The sequence below is a fragment of the Engraulis encrasicolus genome, chromosome 6, assembly GCF_034702125.1.
Source record: "Engraulis encrasicolus isolate BLACKSEA-1 chromosome 6, IST_EnEncr_1.0, whole genome shotgun sequence".
Classification (NCBI taxonomy): domain Eukaryota; kingdom Metazoa; phylum Chordata; class Actinopteri; order Clupeiformes; family Engraulidae; genus Engraulis; species Engraulis encrasicolus.
Window position 1 is genome coordinate 44,103,704 of NC_085862.1, and position 20,022 is coordinate 44,123,725.

At 42.9% G+C, this 20,022-nt stretch overlaps 1 protein-coding gene across 1 annotated transcript in view; it reads right to left on the reverse strand.

Annotated features, from left to right (window-relative positions):
* The window catches only part of negr1 (neuronal growth regulator 1), a 143,567-nt gene that overhangs the window by 61,637 nt on the left and 61,908 nt on the right, over positions 1–20,022 (reverse strand). Inside the window, exons 4-5 of the mRNA XM_063201719.1 lie at positions 15,314–15,445; positions 1,159–1,279 (exon numbers count right to left, since the gene is read on the reverse strand). Coding sequence (XP_063057789.1) covers positions 1,159–1,279; positions 15,314–15,445 — 253 coding nt within the window. The remainder of the gene's footprint in view (positions 1–1,158; positions 1,280–15,313; positions 15,446–20,022) is intronic.

Consider the following 20,022-nt stretch of genomic DNA (forward strand, 5'->3'; position numbering starts at 1 on the left):
ATTACGTGCCACAGACAGGAGTGAGTCAACATGCAAGTACCCATTCATGCGTGGCACCAGCGACCGTGCCGACAGGAAATTCATTTAGGAACATCCTCAAAAAATGTGTGGAGATGGGATCCGAAATGATATAAACTCCAGAATGCAATGCCAATAGGGCCTCCTCCGTGGCAATTTGAATAAATTGCGCTAAGCCTGTAATTACAATTAGCACAGTATGAGTTGATGATTCAAATCGCTCCTCTCTAGGAGAGGGTAAATTACGGGTAATGTACTTAATTTGATTTTTAAATTCAACAACAATCTCTTGAATCGACTATGCTGATTGACTTGACACGTGACCGGAGGATGGGTTGATGAGGTTGCATAAACATTTAATTATGAGTGGCACCTACAGATCAAATGAGCTTTGTGGTTTAAGATCCTCATTTACTTTCTTTGTGTTGTTTCAAAAAACATGTTGTTCACAAACTGCTGGAAAAAAAAGAACGTAACAAACATGTTTTACTCGGTGTCGGTGAGTTGAAAGGGGCTTGAACACGTAAAAGGGGATTGTGCTCGTAAAAAAAGTTGCCCTTCAAAAATAAGCATGTGCTACACAAAGACGTTAATGAATGACAACACACCAGCGTAAGGATGATGTAATTGATGGTTCTGTGTGTCTTCTGTTTCCTATATACTCTAAGAGAAGGGTGCGGTATAATGATGTGGGATGTGAAATGCCTTTCATCCACACACAGGCATATAAGCATAAAAACTGACACATATGCAAACAACATGTTTATACATGGATACAGAGACACATACACAAATATTTTAAGACTGAAGCTGAAAGACATGCATGCACGCAGAGAGAGAGAGAGAGAGAGAGAGAGAGAGAGAGAGAGAGAGAGAGAGAGAGAGAGAGAGAGAGAGAGAGAGAGAGAGACAGAGACAGAGACAGAGACAGAGACAGAGACAGAGACAGAGACAAAGACAAAGACAAAGACAGAGAGAAGCAGTCAAAGCAACAACAAACAGCAAGAATGATAAGCAAAGATAGAGACAGAGAAAGACAGACAGAGTGAGGCTGTCAAAGACTGACATACACACCCACACACACACACACACACACACACACATGCACATACTGTATACAGTGTGATAGAGTGATCTCACCTCTTGTCTCCCTTGTACCACTCGAAGTCCGGAGTGGGGACGGCGGCGGCCTCGCAGCGTAGCAGGGCGGTGCGGCCCAGACTCACTCCATGACTCTTCATCTCGTGGATGGTGGGGGGGACTGCCACACAAACAGAAACAAGAAGCGCTCGCATCATACACTATACCAGTGCCTGTCAACATTGTCGGGAACCCTTGTGGGGTCTCCTGGAATTCAAATGGGTTCGCCTGACATGTCTAGGTCTGAAAAAAAAAATTCTGACACATATTATTAATTAAATAAATCATAGTCACAACTAATATTGTGATTGAAACACTGCATACATGTTGCCTTATTTTGGTTGTGTGGTACCCATACATTTAGGATGTCAAAATGCATTCTCGGGCCAAAAAAGGTTGGGACCAACCAACCTTTGCACTATACTCTCTCATCTGTCATCAGACCCTGACCACCACCACACACACCTTACAAATATGAAGTGTTAATTCAACACTTAGAGAGTACTTTGGGACCCAATACACTAGAGGATGTTAGAAGGTGCACTGTGCAGGATGGTGGCCAGAGGAGGTATTGCAACTATGGTGTTCATTGAAACTGTGCTGTCTACTGCCAAATGAACATTTCATGAACATTTACTGAATAGTAAACTAATAATTACAAGTATTACCAAATAAAGTACAGTACGCTTTATAGCTAAAAATGTCTATTTCTGGAAATTTAAAATGGCGGACATGGAGAAAACCCCCTTTTTTGTATGTCATAATGACTACTTGGAATTTGATGGTGGTGGTAAGTATTGATGAGAAAGCTAACATTTATGAATGGGCTGCAAGCATTCTGGAAATATATTACTAGATATATTACACAGTGCACCTTTAAGTGGATCTTTTAAGTTTTGAATTAACACTGCAAACTTTACTGCGCACCAACTACAAAGATACATGGCGTAACATGCAAGGCACACACAATAGTGATACAGCAAACACAGCACAACTTGATTTTTAACATTTGTAATTCAATTTGTCCGTGATTAGAACTCTATCCAATTAGCTAGATTTTAGCACTTGTTTTATTTTTGTGATCACTTGTTTATGCAACCACTTCAGATATATTTGTACTCAATTTCAAGCACACCAAGAGCAATATAAAAGCAACCAACAACAATTGCTTACATTAGAAACCATTAGGGTTAAGAGGCTTCTTTTTATTCCTAACAAAGAAAGGCAATGGAACAGTAGCCTACCAGACAAAATGAATTGCACAGCACTAAATTGCTTAATGGATATAGAGACTGAAGGGCAGTGGCGGCTTTCAATGACTTCTCGTGTATTATGCTAACCTGTACTTTCTGTCTCCAAGGCCATCTCAAATAAGGGGCTATTACTGTCACTGGTTCCAGATGGAAACAAATTGACACCTTCAATATGTTTGAATAAGAGGAACCAGCGCATTTAATCTGAGAGAGAGAGAGAGAGAGAGAGAGAGAGAGAGAGAGAGAGAGAGAGAGAGAGAGAGAGAGAGAGAGAGATAGAGAGAGAGAGATAGAGAGAGAGAGAGAGAGAGAGAGAGAGAGAGAGAGAGAGAGAGAGAGAGAGAGAGAGAGAGAGAGAGAGAGAGAGAGAGAGAGAGAGAGAGTACACATTTTCCACCATGTGTCTGTGTGCACAGATTGCCATGGCCAAGTAAATACAAAGAACAACCCACCTACTATGCTGTTGTAGATACTGGCATTAGAAAATTAACAATACATACAGTACAGGGGTGTGTGTGTTCACATGTGAATGTGTGTGTGTTTAAAGACACACAACTCGCTTATGCAATCCTGTGTGTGTATGTGTGTGTGTGTGTGTGCGTGCATACGCGCGTGTGTGCGTGTGTGCATGTGTGTTTGTCTGCTGTTGCCTCTGTGTGAGAGTGCATAAGTGTGTCCTTGCTTATGCATGCGTGTATGTGAGTACTATATGGACAGTATGTATTGCATGCATATACAATACTATGCATGTGTTTCATTTGTTTGCAGCTGAATCCTTTAGCAAACATTTCATTAGCTGGCCTCATACTTGAAGGGAGGCCTTGTACTGAGCACACCATTCATGTGGTCATTACAGCTTGGCAACATATGTCCCTTAAGATATGTGCACTCATCAATTCCAATCACATTTCATACCCCACTGTAAACAACCAGCAAGAAATCCATTAGAATAATGAATACGACAACAACAACCATATGCTATTACAACAACTCTCTGAAGTGAGCGAACCCACTTAATTGGAGCGCAAAGGGGGAGGACCTTCAGCCCAAGGCGCACGGGTTCAATTGCCTATAGCGCCAGGTACTGTAGGTGGGTGGGAGAAGCAGAGCCGGAGATGGAACAGAGTTGGTCTGTGCTTTCATCTCTGGTCAGGTGGTTTCATGCTACCCTCAAAGGTTCCAAAGAAAACCCATCTCACATACATTTGTGTTAGCATGGCTAGGTTACGTGCTATTGTCCGTGAACAAGTTACCATTTACGTAAGGTCAAGTAATTGCACAGTCCGTTGAAATTTATCACTTCTTTTCAGAGTCCTCACTGATGCTCTATCGAAACGAACGGTTTGGTTGGAACCTTTTAAAGGCCGCATAAAACCGGGAGATCAGACATGCTTGACCATATAATGTATGGACAAATTTTGCCTTCTTCTTCACAGTGGTATATCCTACGGAAATGCCTATGCACCACTCTGGGTGGGAGGAGGCAAAGACTAGCTCTATCCTCCATCTTCTACACAGTACATTTTTGCTGTGTAGATTCAACCCTTATGGAGAAGGCTATTGTAGAATATGAGTGTTAAATATGACTCTGTAAGTGTTGAATGAACACTGAAAATGTCCTGTGTACCATGTAGGCCTGGGGGCAGGGCAGGGCAGGGCTGTAACGATATTGTATCGATGCCCCCCAATGGCAACCAAGCACCAACCCCTCTTAGCTGTATCCTTCTCATCGCCCCCCTGGGCTCCCCAACACCCCGTTGAGAAATACTACTGTATTCAAACCAAACCTTAAAGTGATACTGTCCCATTTTTGGAAATAAGTTTATTTTACACCTCCCCTTGAGTTAAATAAAAGAGTTTTACCGTTCTCCTCTACTTCCAACCGTTTTCTGGGTATGGCAGTGCAAATTTTACCTCTAGCTAGCAGTTAACATGGAGTCCTATGAGACCAGTTAGCCACCAGCTGGGCTCATAGGACTCAATGTTAACTGCTAGCATGGAGGTAAAATTTGCACTGCCATAAAAAGTACAACATTGAAAGTACAGGAGAAAGGAAAAACTCAACTATTTAGCTCAAGGGGAGGTTTAATATGAGCTTATTTCCAAAAATGGGACAGTATCACTTTAAGATCAACCTCTGATCCAGGAGTGGTTTGTAGCTCAGCTCAACGAACGATCCATATCAACTGGACACTGCCTGCTCACATAGTAGTACATAGTATGTAGTAGTTACAGTAAGTGACATCAGTAAATGCAGTAATCCATTTATTGTGTTGACTGTGGCAAGCTAGCAGTAGGCTGTTCACAACATATCCCAAACATAACGGTAAGACCAACCCTAGCTCCTGATCCAGGAATGTAGCTCAGCTCGACAGGACACCGCCTGCTGCCAGGATACCACTAGCTCACATGTTTCTCATATCGACAGCTCAAATCCACAGGACACCGCTTGCTCAAAATATTTCCCTACAGTAAGTGACATGCATAAAAGCAGTAGGCCTAGTAGGTTTTTTTTTGTGAGCACTACGTGCTGTGGTGTGCTGTGTGTGACATTGACAAATGGGAATCACTTTCACTTAGGAGTTTACTTGTTAAAATTACTTGAGATAAATGAATGTGGGTGGAACTGCATTTATATTCCTGATAACTCTCTTTGAAGCCCCTCTCTTTTTTCCAGCCTTTTGAAAAAGCCGTGAACAGAAACCATTTGGAAAGAAGCCCCGTAACCTTTATTTCCAATTGCATTTGGGAGGCAGGCCGCCATGTCCTCTCTTACAATGGAAAATGGTTGAGAGGAATTTTAAGACGAGACTCGGAGACCAACTAAGTCTCAGATACTACTTCAAAGATGAAAAGAGAAAACGTAGCTACCAAAAAACCTAAAATCCCTAAGAACACACTTGATGTCCAAAGTTGATTGCATTGTTCCTCTAACCTTTCCCTTTGAATAAAAACGAGTCATGGTCACCTTCATGCCCAAGTTCAAAGCGGTGCCCTTTAGACTTCTTTTTGCTTTGGATATTTACTGATTTAATCATGTGTATCCTCAAGCCATTTTTTGGAGATACTCATCTTAAAATGATATTTGACAGAATGTACTGTATCTTCTGTGTGGGCAGCGCAAAGCATTGAGTGTTAAAAACTGTTATGACTTCAGATATTTTCGCATATTATGCATACGTCCACAGTGTGTGTGCACAGTATTATGAAATGTGTACTGGTCTGGGTTGATTTTTTTCGGTCCTTGAATGACGTTTGCTAGTCCAATTAACATCATCTTGGAGGGCAGAGATGTAAAGATAACAAACAATACACAGGGGACGGACAGGGACGCTCGCAGGTCATTCATCACGGAGACACGTGGTGCGTCCTGAGATATTGGCAGCCCTTGGCGGGCCAAACTAATAGCTCTGGAGACGCTGACCATGACGGGCCTCTGAAGCACTATCTCACGGGCTCAATCAAGCGACTATCTCGGCCATATCAACAGCAATCTCGCCTCTTTTCTAAACGTGCAACTGCTCTGCTCTGCTCTGCTCTGGCACCAAGGCCAGAAACAGACAAAGACAAACGATTAATTACCGGATCAATCTGAGGTATTTCCAAACCACTTGCAATGTCTGCTTTCAGACCAGACATACTCTATTTGGATTGGTCCTTTAAGCTGCCTGTGGATGCTGGGCTATTAATACCGCATCTGTTGAAACTCTAGGCTTCGTGTCTTTCTTTTGCTAAGGTGGCAGGTCAGTAAACAATAAAAACGAATGTAAACCCTCTGTAATCTGAAAAGACACACTATAGAAAAGAAATGTTGTCCTACACACTTTCAAACTAAAAGCGTACACAGAAAAATATCAGCTGGGCATGTACATGTAAACTTTAAGGGATTCTCAGATCTGGAGGGGCTGTTCATCTGACACAAATGTCAGGATGTCTCTGGGCCTCCTCACGACTATGTGCCACACCTCCGTCCCAATCATAAACGCAAAACTCTCGCTCACGCTCTCTCTCATTTGTAATCCTTAGACCCCTTGCGTCTGCCCATAGTCCTGCTTTCAGAGCAGCCATTGAGCGGGTGCCAGGAAGCATTGTTATCAGGACAATAGCCTTAAGACTCGACTGCAGCAAGACAAGGCCTGACAAGGCTGAGGCGGATGATTCATGTGCAACTCATAATCAGAGAAACTACCTCTGCAGTCTCTCTCTTGCCTCTCTCTGACCTGCTGCTGGTGTGGATTTCAGTTCCATAACCTGTTTTTGTCTATCTCCTGATGTTGATATGTCACGTTAGGGAATGCCACATCTGTTTTCATGTAGTTTTTTGCGCATTGTGGTGTGGATATGGTACTGTACCTTTATAGCTGAAGGGTTGATAATTACACGGCAATGATCTTTCTCTTTTATTCAAATAGTTGAAAGTATGTCCTATCTTTCTTTCTCAAAACATTGTCAATCTAGATTTTCCACCCACATTTCCGTCTCTTTGTCTATCTGCATCATGATACAATCACAAAAAAATGAAATATGAAATGAAATAAGACATGTCAGAGGTTCAGAATCAAATGTGTGTTCAGTGTAATGATGTACACCTTTGAAGGGGCTACATTACACATTCCCTGATGCTGATGCACCATTAGGATTGCCACATTGCATTTAAAGGTTTATTCTTGGTTTGATTTTCTTTCCTGGACAGGGGTATGTGCAAGAGAAGAATGAACAAATAACATCTAACGAAAAAGAACCTACCAATATCACCCACCTACACCCAATCTAGCACAACATCAAAGCCCATTAAGACCAAATAAAACATTATCCCCATCATCTATCCACTTAAGCTTACGCAGCATGCTAAATTAGATAGAGGGAAGAGAACTGCATGGTGTGTCCACAGTGATTTGACAAGTTGTTCAAGGCCTGACAGAATGGAATGGTAGAAAATGACCGATGGCGGCAGTTACACGCAGAGAACATTCCGGTTTCAAACGGAATATTGTCATTATAAAACAAGTCCCGGAATATTCCGTTTACATGTGTGGAAGAGCACTGTGCTACCGGAACACCCTTGCAACGTTGCCACATTAGGAATGAATAAGGAGTTTACATGACTACTGCTGGCATTGACAATATTCCAGAATATTCTTTGCATCAAAATGTGTCCATTGTAGAGACCTTTATACAACCAAATACACTGGCTCATTTGAAGGTACATTCCTCATATGAACCTCCTTAAGAGCAGCTCTTCTGCTGTAGCCAATAGCTAGAGCTGGTGTGATGTGCCTGGGTCACAGATGCGGAGGGGTAAAAATCAAGTTACTAGTCTGACGCGCTGCACATAAACATTAATTTCCCTCTGGGGCCGTAGAATATTAAACAGGCACTCTAGTGATAATGTCAACATAGGGCTTTCTCAAGCCCCTTCTCATTAGCTGAGGACATGGCACCTGACCTACGGCACAGCACACAATTCAATAGCGGGCCTAAAACATTACACCACCTAAAACTTCATGTGCTGGGTGATAGTCTAAAATGAGCACTAGTGGTTAACCAATGGAACGCTAAAATTAGGGCTTTTTTCCCGTAATTCAGGAGATTGAGTAGAATTTTAGGGAATTATTTGGTTCTTGACTTCATTATCATTAATTCTAGTCTTAGTTAATGAGGCTGGACTAAGCAGGTCCTAAAGCCCCAGGGTGCAGTAAGAGCTCTCTTGGTTCACTTCCCAGCAGTGGACAGACCTTAAATCACTTCCACACACACTATATAGACCTCTCTTCACCAATCATGTCGCTGTGTGAGAACCAGGAGAAGCTGTGTCACTGGTCTGTGAAAGGGTTCAGAAAAATGGCCTGAAATCTTAGCTATCTTTTGTTGTGCAGATGCACAATTGCACAGAAAAACACATTTATGTGTTTGGTAAAGTGATGTAAAATGTAATCATGTAATTTTAATTCAGTCACTATTATGGTTACAGGGACAGGGTGCAGATAAACGCCATGCATTGTGACAGCCTTTATCACCATGTACAAAGTAGGAGACAAAACTTTGGCAGACAGCATTTCCAAGTGATATGCCAGCAACTGTAGACAAATAAAGCCTTTTTAGCCATGCACCAATACACAAACTGTTTACTGATTACTGAAATGATTGAGAAAATTCCTGAGCTGAAAAATAGTATTTACTTTTTATCAATTGTTTCATGAATGGGTAGACATATTATACCTTTTCCTCCCCCTTTGTCTTCGGTTAAAAAAGATCAATTAATGGCACACTTCTTCACCGCGTTCTTATAAAATGAGTTTTCCTCACAATTAAGAATTGGACTCATCCGTCCATGACTTATCTGCTTCCAAACAGAGCCACTGCTGCCTAATGCCGTCTCCCTCTCAATGCCCTCTCACGAAGACGCCAGCGGGGGCTGCAGCCAAGATTAATTAATTCATTAAGTTTCCCATTTAAATTTTTAAGAATAACATCATGTTCCCTCTTTAATACGCCCGGTCCTTCTAAATAAGAGCCATGTTGTGTGGGAATAAGGGAAGTCTCACAGCCAACCGCGAGCGACGACTATGTATTAGGGGGGAAATACAGCGTTTTTGTGGATATTCTTCATTCAAACAAAGGCTCACAAATGGCTTTGCCTATACAAATGAACTCTTGGAGGTATGGCATGGGAAAATACAGTTGGCTACATCCATCCATATTGGCTGTTCCGTTAAAGAATGATGGCTGCTTGCATTTCCATAGCAATATTCATAGCACAAATGTCCAGCAATTTACATTGGCCTTTACTAAACGTTGCGGGGCTCTTTCACAACCATTAGTGAGATATACGTTCATGTATAATGGCATTTTGTGAAACATTAGCGCCTTTATTTTGATAGGCTCGAGCATATTAAATGTGTGTACCCATGATACCCCAAACATTACTTTATACAGTATGTTACTACTTGTACAGAGGGGCGTTAAAAGCACATACACTACAGGTTTCATTTAAAGTGATCTATATAGTAGCCTACTTCTCTCGTCTTACAATAAGTACGTATATAGCTGCTCTGTACGCAATCATTCATGTCTGTCCCTGTGTGTATAAAAGCCTACTGCATGCTATCCCAAGGCATTTTTTCCTCACATGATTTACAGGACAAAGTTAATACAGTAATACAAGATCCACGTCTTTCTAAAATTTAAAACTCTTATTCATGACTACCTTGAGCTAGAAGACTTTAGCAAGACCATAATATTCAACAGAAATAAGACTACATATTCATATACTCAAGAAATCTGACAATATGGATTCATTACATCAGGGAGCTGGTGGGAAAAAAGGGCACACCAGAATATAACATTTAAACACTCCTATATACCCCATAATGCATTTTATATTAAGAGGTAAAAAGGCCTTGAGCACTTACAGAAACACCATAGGTACAGCCCCTCATATTTGTGGGCTTTTGATTCATCGCATACCCATTTGCAGAAGCTCCCCAGTAAAAGTGAAAATTATTGGCGAAGGAACTTGCTAGTAATTCATCAGAGCTAAGGAGGTGCCTTAATCAAGTTATACAGATAGGGCTGCAATCTCTTGCCGTTTACACTCATAACCAAGGTCTCGAGAAGTGGTGGAGGAAAGATGGCACCGTTAATATGTGCTTCAAACCTGCAAAGCGAGCTAGCACTTATGTTTGCATCGACGTGGCAAGCAATAACAACTTGATAAAAAGTAGAAATTGGGCGCACCAACCATGAAGCCGAGCTGGTGGACTTACTATCTGAACCTGTTTTGATGAGAACTTAAGTGTTGATTGCAACACACCACTGGCTCGGCTCGCTTTTGAAGCTCATTGCTATGTCTTTCTTAGCCCTGTGCCAGCCTTTTTGGTTCCCTCAGTGGTATCATTGTGTATCTCTTTCTACTTAGTGGCTGCATAAGGCTTAAGGCGAGACAATTATGCCTATTTTCCACTGCCGTTTTTTTGGTAGGCCTACGGCTCGACACAGCCGCCACGTTTTGCTTTACAATTGAGCTGTATTGTGCCAGCAAAATGTGGTGGCTGGGTCGCGCTGTAGGCCTATCTACAGCGCGACCAGCAGTGGAAAAGAGGCAGTAATCACATTTTCCCTTTGCTCTCCAAAAATCTAAAATAGGCTATCTTCATTTGCCTCTGTCTTTCTGCTTCACAACACCTTTTCTGTGAAGAGTGAAAAATAAAGGGAGGGCAAGCCAAAGGTTCATGCATCAAAATGTGCATTCAGTATACAGTACATGTAAGGCTGCGATAAGATGAAGACCTTGAACAAGGCTCCCTGCAATGTCTTAATGGGCTGTGTAGCCCTATACATATGGCAAGAGCTAGAAATCTTTATTCAGTGACAATCCATTTGTTGTTTGCTTGTGTTGTGGTTATTTGGATCATAAGAACAATGCCAGGCATTTAGAATAGAACAAAGGCAACTGAAAGCTCAAAGAGTCATTATCACTAAAAAGATTAAATTATTCTCCCTGTTGGAGACCAAACCCAAGCTTGTTATTTTGCCTTTTGAATTTGGCGTTATTTACCACCGCCGACCTGATAATTACAATGCAATACTATGTACACTAAGTAGCACATTTTACACCTGTCAATTCGAAAGCTGTCCGATCAAAACAGCTTAATTTTATTTTCGTTACAGTTTTGCAGATATTTTAATAAGCCGTCTTAATGAGTAATTACCCTAGAGGTCAACTGCATTTACCTAAAAGCGGTAATTATTTTTATACAGTAAAGAGATTAATTTTGCATGCATTTAATTACACTTCAAATGCTAGCGTCAGTCACGGTGACCTCCTGCATTAAAGAAAGCACAAGGCCATGACAGTAACATTAATTAAAACTACTATAAGAGCCACCTACCCAATAAGGATGTGCCTTATTGAGGCTCTGTTGGCTTTATTGTGGTTATCTTCTTAATGGTGTCATGTGGCACATACATACCAGCGCAGGAGAAGTTCATAGTGCATCATTTGGTAATCATCTTAACTCTAGTAACTGAACAGATGGACGATTGAAAATGTGATCTTTGTAGTCTTATCGCTGCTAAGTCTTGTCTACCCTTGTAGTTGAAGGTGCCTTTGGAACAACATTCTTTCTTTATTTATTTACCTGTAATACTCCCGAAATAAAAACTTACAAAGCCTCACGGTATCCAATAGCCGGAAGGTATAGAGTACATTATGCCAATAAGGACTGAACTGCATTGATTGATGTGGATTATGAAAGGGAATGATCCTCAATAAGTACGTTAAAAACCCTTCTAACTATATAGCAAGCACTTTCATGTTCACTGTTTGCTTCAAGGCCAATAAAAGAGCATTGAAAGTCTAAGGACCCTGAGCACCCAGCAATGGAGTGTCCTGTGTGGTCGTCAGCAGCCCTTCCTTGGGATACAGCAGTGTTTCTCAAACTTTTTCAGGCTGAGGACAACTTTGTCCCCCGTAAAAATGTTCAGGGACCACCTGTCAACTGAATTGGCAGCTGAGGGGTGGTTATTTAACACTTATTTTGATGCATATCGCTCACTTTTTATTCACATTACAAGCCTGCCTTATTGTGGTGAAAATAATACTTCAGCTATGTTTAGCTTTGTAATTATGTTACAAATTCAGCCAACTGCTAGCTCATCTTGGAAAAGTAGAATACTCTCGCGGACCACCTGAGCGCTGTCGCAGACCACCAGTGGTCCTCGGACCACACTTTGAGAATCACTGGGATACAGAGTTATGACAGCCTGCTCGGCTGAGCTGACTGACATACGTAAGTGAAGGGGCACCACTTCATCATTCTCGCTTCCCGACATTTGCTCATTTACAGTACGCAAGGACTTTCCGGTGACCAACCCCAGCGGCGGGCGACCGGCTAGAGCGCTTCAATGACAGAGTCGTCCTTTGGAGAGAGAGAGAGAGATGGGGAGTGGGGGGAGCAGCGGGGAGAGGAAGGGTAAGGAGATAGACAAAGAGTCTAGTGCTTGAGATTTTTTACAGTCACTTGTGTTTTTGTTGTTGTTAAGTGTAATAGCACCTGTGTGTTTGGGGTGGGTGGTGTGTGTGTGTGTGTGTGTGTGTGTGTGTGTGTGTGTGTGTGTGTGTGTGTGTGTGTGTGTGTGTGTGTGTGTGTGTGTGTGTGTGTGTGTGTGTGTGTGTGTGTGTGTGTGTGAGTGTGTGGGAGGGGGGTGTTTAATATGGGGTCACTATGGGCCATACACCTTGTCTAGAGACAAAGCCCTGATGAAGACCAGTGCGGTCGAAACATGTTGGCTCTTTTAATCATCCTTTAGCCCTAAGATAATAAAGGCTTTTTAAATTCACTTCCTCCTTTTTCACTTGGAGTTGCCTGGATTATCCCTTTTTGTTGAATTGGACTGACCCTCTTCATCCAAGAGCACCCAACTTACTTAAAGAAGGTACTGCGACTTTTTGAACTACCAGCCATCTTGTGTTTTATTAGCACCTGTGTGTTGCCATCTCCTTTCTTTGGAAGGCTCTTTTCCGAGTGTGGATGTTTTAGGAACAGATTCTCCGAGATGTCTCACAGTAATAAACAGTACTGTTTGCTCCTCCGCCAGTGTCTGCCTTCGGATAGCTCGGACAGATGGCTTTTTATTGGGGGCATCAAAATGCAATAAGCAGGATGAAGATGGACATTAAGCATGCTAATTTCATGAAAGGGGGTCATTCAAGCAGCCTTGACGACATTACGAGGGGCCTGGCGAGGACGATATGTGTCGACGGGGTGCATTGGTGCTGTGATGTTGAAGGGCATTTTCGCACCAACAAAGACGTCTTGTTTTCAATTTGCCAAAAAAAAAAATCCGACAATAAATCGACTGTGCTTGTCTGCTGGCCAGAAACGATGTTTGCCCTGCGATGTCACAGATGAAGTATGAAAAGCCCTTTTTGTTACAGTATGAACTTGGTGTCGGAACCCATAACACAACTATCAGTATCAATAAGGGTATAAAAGAGGGCTGTAAGCTAAAACGAATTCCACCATTAGAACGAGAGCATAAGCCTACAGATCACTCCGCTTGGCAGTAACCGTAACTGAATACTGATCACAGTGCGATATGAGAGAGGGAGCGCGCGCGCGAGAGAGAGAGGGAACCGCCATAATAGCACTCCTTCACTTCCTCGCCTCACTTCTATCCACTCTTTCTCCTCCTCCACCTCCTCCTCCCTCCTTCCTCTCAAAAGATGAAGCCCAGATTGATGAGCTTCTTCTCTGTAGTGTGATTCAGCATATGGTATCAGCACAGACAAAGAGATTAATGACCTATGGAGCCTTGGCGGAAAGGGAAGACTTTAAACGGGGGGCGGCAGCAGGAAAAAGGAAGAAGAAAAATAGTCCAAGGATCTGTCGTCCCCGGCCCGCTCCCTTCTTCTCTCTCTCCTCTTGCTTGCTCGCTCTCCCCCCCGGCCCTCTCTCTCCCTCTCTCTCTCTCTTGCAAAGGCAGATCTCTCCCTCCATGTGATGAGTAAAGCCGGCATAATTCATTAACGCTGGAGCTTCTCATTACTGCCTTTTCACACTTACCAAAGACTCATTACCTGCATAATGGAGAAGGGGCCTTATAACACTGGCGATTGGTCCATACCCCAAATTAATCACCGGGTGTCCAGACAAAAAGGGAATTCTCTCATTAAATATTAAGAAAAGTTCCAGCCATGAATTTTAGCCAGGCCTTGGATTCTGCACTGGGACAGAATAAAAATGGGGGGGCGGGGGGAAAGAGCTAAAAGGGAAGGAGCTCAATGTTACCGCACAGTACCGTATGTCAGTGTTTCCCAACCAGGGGTACGTGTACCACTAGGGGTACGCGAGCACACTGCAGGGGGTACTTGGAAAAATGTTATTATTATAACAAATGTATGGAGCGGTCACATCAGGACAAAGAAAGCGATATAGAACATGAATTAGGGGGTACTCATGGCACAACTAAGAGGCTTAGGGGGTACGCGAGACAAAAAAGGTTGGGAGACAGTACCGTATGTGGCCATCAAAAGAGCAGAAAGGCCACCAAAGTCGAAAGGACAAGTTGTGGGTTATATGTCTGTGCTGTGTTGCACTGCTAAACTTGGGGAATAAACGAACACCCATCCCTGACCACAAAGGCAAGGCCTAACAGCTTTACCACAGCCGCGGCTGCACTGAGGTGCCATAGGCTCTGGAACACCAAACCAAAGTACAGGCCGTGTTCACACCAAGAGCGACCTACGCTAACTGAGCGACGGAAGTCATTATTTCCCTATGCAGAGCACGCAACCAGAGGCGCATCTTGCCACCAGGCAAGGCAGGCAGCCGCTTGGGGCCCCCAAGCCCCTAGATAGTGAATAGCAGCCCACACTTTACCACAATAGTGGCGAGTTTGGTTCAAATGTTCGTTCTTTTGCATTTTCGCTTGGGGCCCCACGTGACTCTAGAGTCGCCTCTGCACGCAACCAGAGCAAATTCGCCAGGAACGAAGCGAACTGAGCGACCAGAGCGAATTTTAACTATAACACTATGGTTATGAGCTATGACGCGGTTCGACAAAAAACAATTGGAAATTTTTCACAACTCCGAATGTCCCAGGCTGTCAAGCCAGAGCCGTTATGTGATTAGCTAAATTAAACATGTCAATGTCACGTCCAGAGCGAATAAGGCAAATTCAAGGCAAAGCTTCTTCTGCTACCTCCGATACCAGGCAGCGTAGTTCGCTCTTGTGAACAAGGCAACATATTCTACTACAGTACACAGGCTTTCCTATACTCTCTCTCTCTCTCTCTCTCTCTCTCTCTCTCTCTCTCTTTACTTACTTCTTTCACTTAGTCATACCGTACATGCACACATACTGTAAAATGCATATAATGTCAGGCACTGCAGACTTACAGTTGACGGTGACTCTGACGTTCTTAGTGTCCGGAGAGGAGACGTCATTTCCGGCGCCGCATTCATAGTCTCCAGCTTGGTCTCGAGTTATTCCTGTGATGTTTAAATACTCCCCATTTTCCTGCTTCTTGGCTGCAGGAAACACACACGAAACACACACGCACGCACGCACGTGCGCGCACGCACGCACACACACACACACACACACAAGCACACACACACACACACACACACACACACACACACACACACACACACACACACACACACACACACACACACACACACACACACACACACACACACACACACAAAACAATTACAATTACATTTACATTTACATTACATTAAAGAAAGACTTTCATCCAAAGCAACTTTACAAGTGAGAAACAACACTTAAGCAATTGTACAGTTGGGGATTTGAGGATACAGCAAGATATACAGGGCCAACATTACTTGATTGTGTAGCTTATAATGCAGTAGTTTAACACCTTGTTTAAATTAAGCATCTTAGAAGAAGAACACACCAGAAGCAATGTTTCAGTTGACACCTTAATATAGTCATTTAATGAGAGGCATTTGAATGTGGAACCTCTCTAATGAGATTACAGTATGTTGTCTCATGTATGTAGAGCCAGTCTTTATGTTCTGCACTGATTTAAGTCCTCCATCACAGTGCAGTACAGTGTTCCTTGGAAACATTGAAGAACATAAAGAAATTCTTCAACGAAATAACAAAGAGAAAGACAGGCAGAAAGACAAATAGACACAGACATGCGCACACACGCAGGGACAAAGACGCACACATAAAGACACACACACACACATATACACACACACACACACACACACACACACACACACACACACACACACACACACACACACACACACACACACACACACACACACACACACACACACACACACACACACACACACACACACACACACACCCAAAGACACACACCACACACACATAGAAAAAGACAAGTAAACTTTTTTGAAAACTTGACACAGGTCACGATGAGTAGGCAAGTGCTGAATATCTGAACTGAGCATCAGTCTGAAGCATCCTGTGATGCCTTTCTGATGATGAAGTTGACTCGTTGTCTTCATGCCACACTGATGAAAATCGCTCATTTTTATTCCGCCTCACAAAGATCGTCCTCGCTTCAATTCCCTGCTGCTTTGAACCTATATTGTCTAACTATTATGTATGTTTGTAGACTACCCAGGAGTGCATTTCTGGAAAGCGTAGTTGTTAGCAGTTAGCAACTTCGGTAGTTGCATTGGGAAATTGCATTGCAACCAACAAAGTAGCTAACATAGTTAGCAACTACGCTTTCCATAAATGCACCCCTGTTGTGCTCAATAAAATGTATAGGGCACACTTCATTTTCACTGCAGTATAGTCTCTGGATATTAGAAGACAACAACTATATTGGGATGCACCAACACCTCTGCCACTCACCATTATCACATAACATCCATCTATAGCTGCTGATGAGATAGCAGCCAAGCATGTGCTAATCTATGGGCAATCTCTTTTCTCTCAAACACACCCACACACTCACGCGCACACTCACACAAACACCCACAGGCACTCACGCACGCAGGCACGCACGCAGGCACGCAGGCATGCGCGCACACACACACACACACACTCAAAAAACCCACACACACACACACACACACACACACACACACACACACACACACACACACACACACACACACACACACACACACACACACACACACACACACACACAGCTACAGTACCGTATGTGTAGACAGCAATGTAAAAGATGTAAAAGACAGACACGGGCAATAGCAGGCGGTGTTGTTGCTGCTTTTCGCTAATTGACATATTTTTCTACTGCCAGGAATATATTCATTCTGCGTTTCAACTTGATTTTTACATCCAAGTCGAGGAACATATGCAGTTCAGTCTTTGAAATATGGTGTATTTTGGGAGAAATAAGTCTTGTACCAGTAATTGTTTATTTTGTTCTGTTATGTAAACGGCTTAATTTTCTTAGCATTCATGCGTTTCGGTCAATGTCTAATTTTGGACAGCGTCCCCAAAACAGAAAGTCCACACTCAGATATACAGTATAATGTGTTTTCTTCCATCCTTCACTTCCAATCCGGAAAAAACACACACATATCCTCCAATTTCACAGTGCAGTGCATTTTACTTAGACAGCACCACTGTCTGTGCTGTGTGCACCGCGCCAAAACCTGAACCCGCACCAGGGAACTTAATCATCCAGTGAAACACACACCATGGGGACTGTACTGTACAGCCGGGGCAGGGCTCTGGCACAAACTTTACTAATTGGATCTGGTAAGCTCTCATTAAGGCCTTTTTCATATTGATTGCCAGCTGCATGTGACAAATACTGTAAATGTGATTGTCCAGAAAACTTTTCTTTATCTCTTGCTTCTCAAATAATATAACTTAAGAGATATTATATCTTCCCGCCAAAGTTTTGTTGAGGTTTTTTAGAGAGGATTTCAGACCGTTCACAATAGAGACATGGGTTGGCTGATGCAGTCTTGTAATAGTCAGATTAAAAAATAAAAAAAACGGGACTGGCCATAAACTTCCACGCATCAAGATTCCTTCATAATTGTAGCTGAAATGAGTTTTCCTCAACCTGATTTTTTTTATACACAGTTAGTGAGCCATGGGGAAAAACCCACAGGGACATAAAATGGGCACTGTTGTAATCCCTGAGATGAGCATTTTATTCTCTCGTCAGATGGCAACTTCCAAAAACTGAAAATCCGAGAGAAAAACCCGAGGAGGAGTTGGATGCTGACTACACTAAGAAAGAAGGGGGGTGAGTGGGATGGATGCCACCTCCATCCGGGCCATATTGTGCTTTATGAGCACAAGCTGAAGTGTTTTTTAAAAGCGAGCAGGGGCCTAGTCTTCTGGTGTTCTTCTTCTTCCAAGCTTTAGTCAGCAGCAGAGGCGGACTTTCCATTAGGCAAACCAAGGCGATTTGCCTAGGGCCCCTTCCATAGGGGCCCCAACTGTCCCACCAGTCGTGGTAAACACACAAAAAATTAGGCTTGATCTTAGTAATTTGTCACTTATGGTATGTAAAGCAATCAAAGATAAATCTGAGACGAAACACTAAAATAGCACCGAAACACTGAATTTTGTGTCTATTATAATGACTTTTCAGGGGTCCATGTTTATATTTCGCCTTGGGCCCAAAAATGGCTAGATCCGCCCCTGGTCAGCAGGGGTAAGTAACACCACAACTGAAGATTAAAACTGGCTGAGTGGGCCCATCAGGAGGCTACCTTTTCTTTGGCATGGCTTTTGAGTCTTCCGAGGAGGCAGCGGCACAGAAGATGATGGACAACTTTCATCTACCATCTGGAACGTCAGCAGCACGACCGACACAGTGCAGTCATTGTTGCGCATCGAGATAACTCATAATTGCTTGTCTTTTCAATGTTTTGTTGCAAGAGGCTCAACGAGTCGCTCTTTGTTGTTTTGTGTCATGCAGTCCGTCCTAATTAAATTTAAGGTCCCTTTTTTCCCAATATCACGTCAAGTCAAGTCAAGTAGGTTTTATTGTCAATTTCTTTACATGCACTGGTCATACAAAGAATTTGAAATTACATTTCTTGCTTTCCCATACAGACATAGACTAATTAAGGTAAGGACATAGACAGTATAGACATAGACAGTACTTATACATGGACTTAAGACAGTATGGACATAGACAGTGCTCATACAGACATTTAAAGTGCAAGACTGGACAACAGAAGACTTGTAGAGGACATACATTAAGAGGTATTTGTTGTGTTTTTGTGCTTTTCCTAAAAAAAGTCCTTTATAGCGTTCTGATATGGTAATAGTAGCATTTTGAAGAAAATAAATATAAAAAGGTCTGTCAAGTACACCAGCAGCAGTGTGTGTGTGTGTGTGTGTGTGTGTGTGTGTGTGTGTGTGTGTGTGTGTGTGTGTGTGTGTGTGTGTGTGTGTGTGTGTGTGTGTGTGTGTGTGTGTGTGTGTATGTGTTTAGTGCAGGTAGAAGGTGCGGTGTGCGTCTTGTGTGTGTGTTCGTGTGTCTGTGTGTGTGTGTGTGTGTGTGTGTGTGTGTGTGTGTGTGTGTGTGTGTGTGTGTGTGTGTGTGTGTGTGTGTGTGTCAGTGTGTGTATGTTGGGTTTAGTGCAGAAAGTGCAGTGTGCTTGTGTGTGTGTGTGTGTGTGTGTGTGTGTGTGTGTGTGTGTGTGGTGTGTGTGTGTGTGTGTGTGTGTGTGTGTGTGTGTGTGTGTGTGTGTGTGTGTGAGTGCATGTTTTGAGTTAGTGCAGGTTGAAAGTTCAGTCACAAGTATAGTAGTGCAGGTGGAATGTTCAGTCGCAGATATGGTGGTGGGGGATGGGGGGGGGGGGGTTGTCAGTGGCCTTGCTGGCTAGAGGCTGACGTGTGTGTGTGTGTGTGTGTGTGTGTGTGTGTGTGTGTGTGTGTGTGTGTGTGTGTGTGTGTGTGTGTGTGTGTGTGTGTGTGTGTGTGTGTGTGTGTGTGTGTGTGTGTGTGTGTGTGTGTGTGTCTGTCTTCATGATCCATGAGCTGATGTTACACAATAAAGACAAAAGAACAAATATACAGTAATCCGGTGTCCATCTTTCATGGTGAATCGAGGAAGACTACACAATCGGCACGAATACTTAAGAC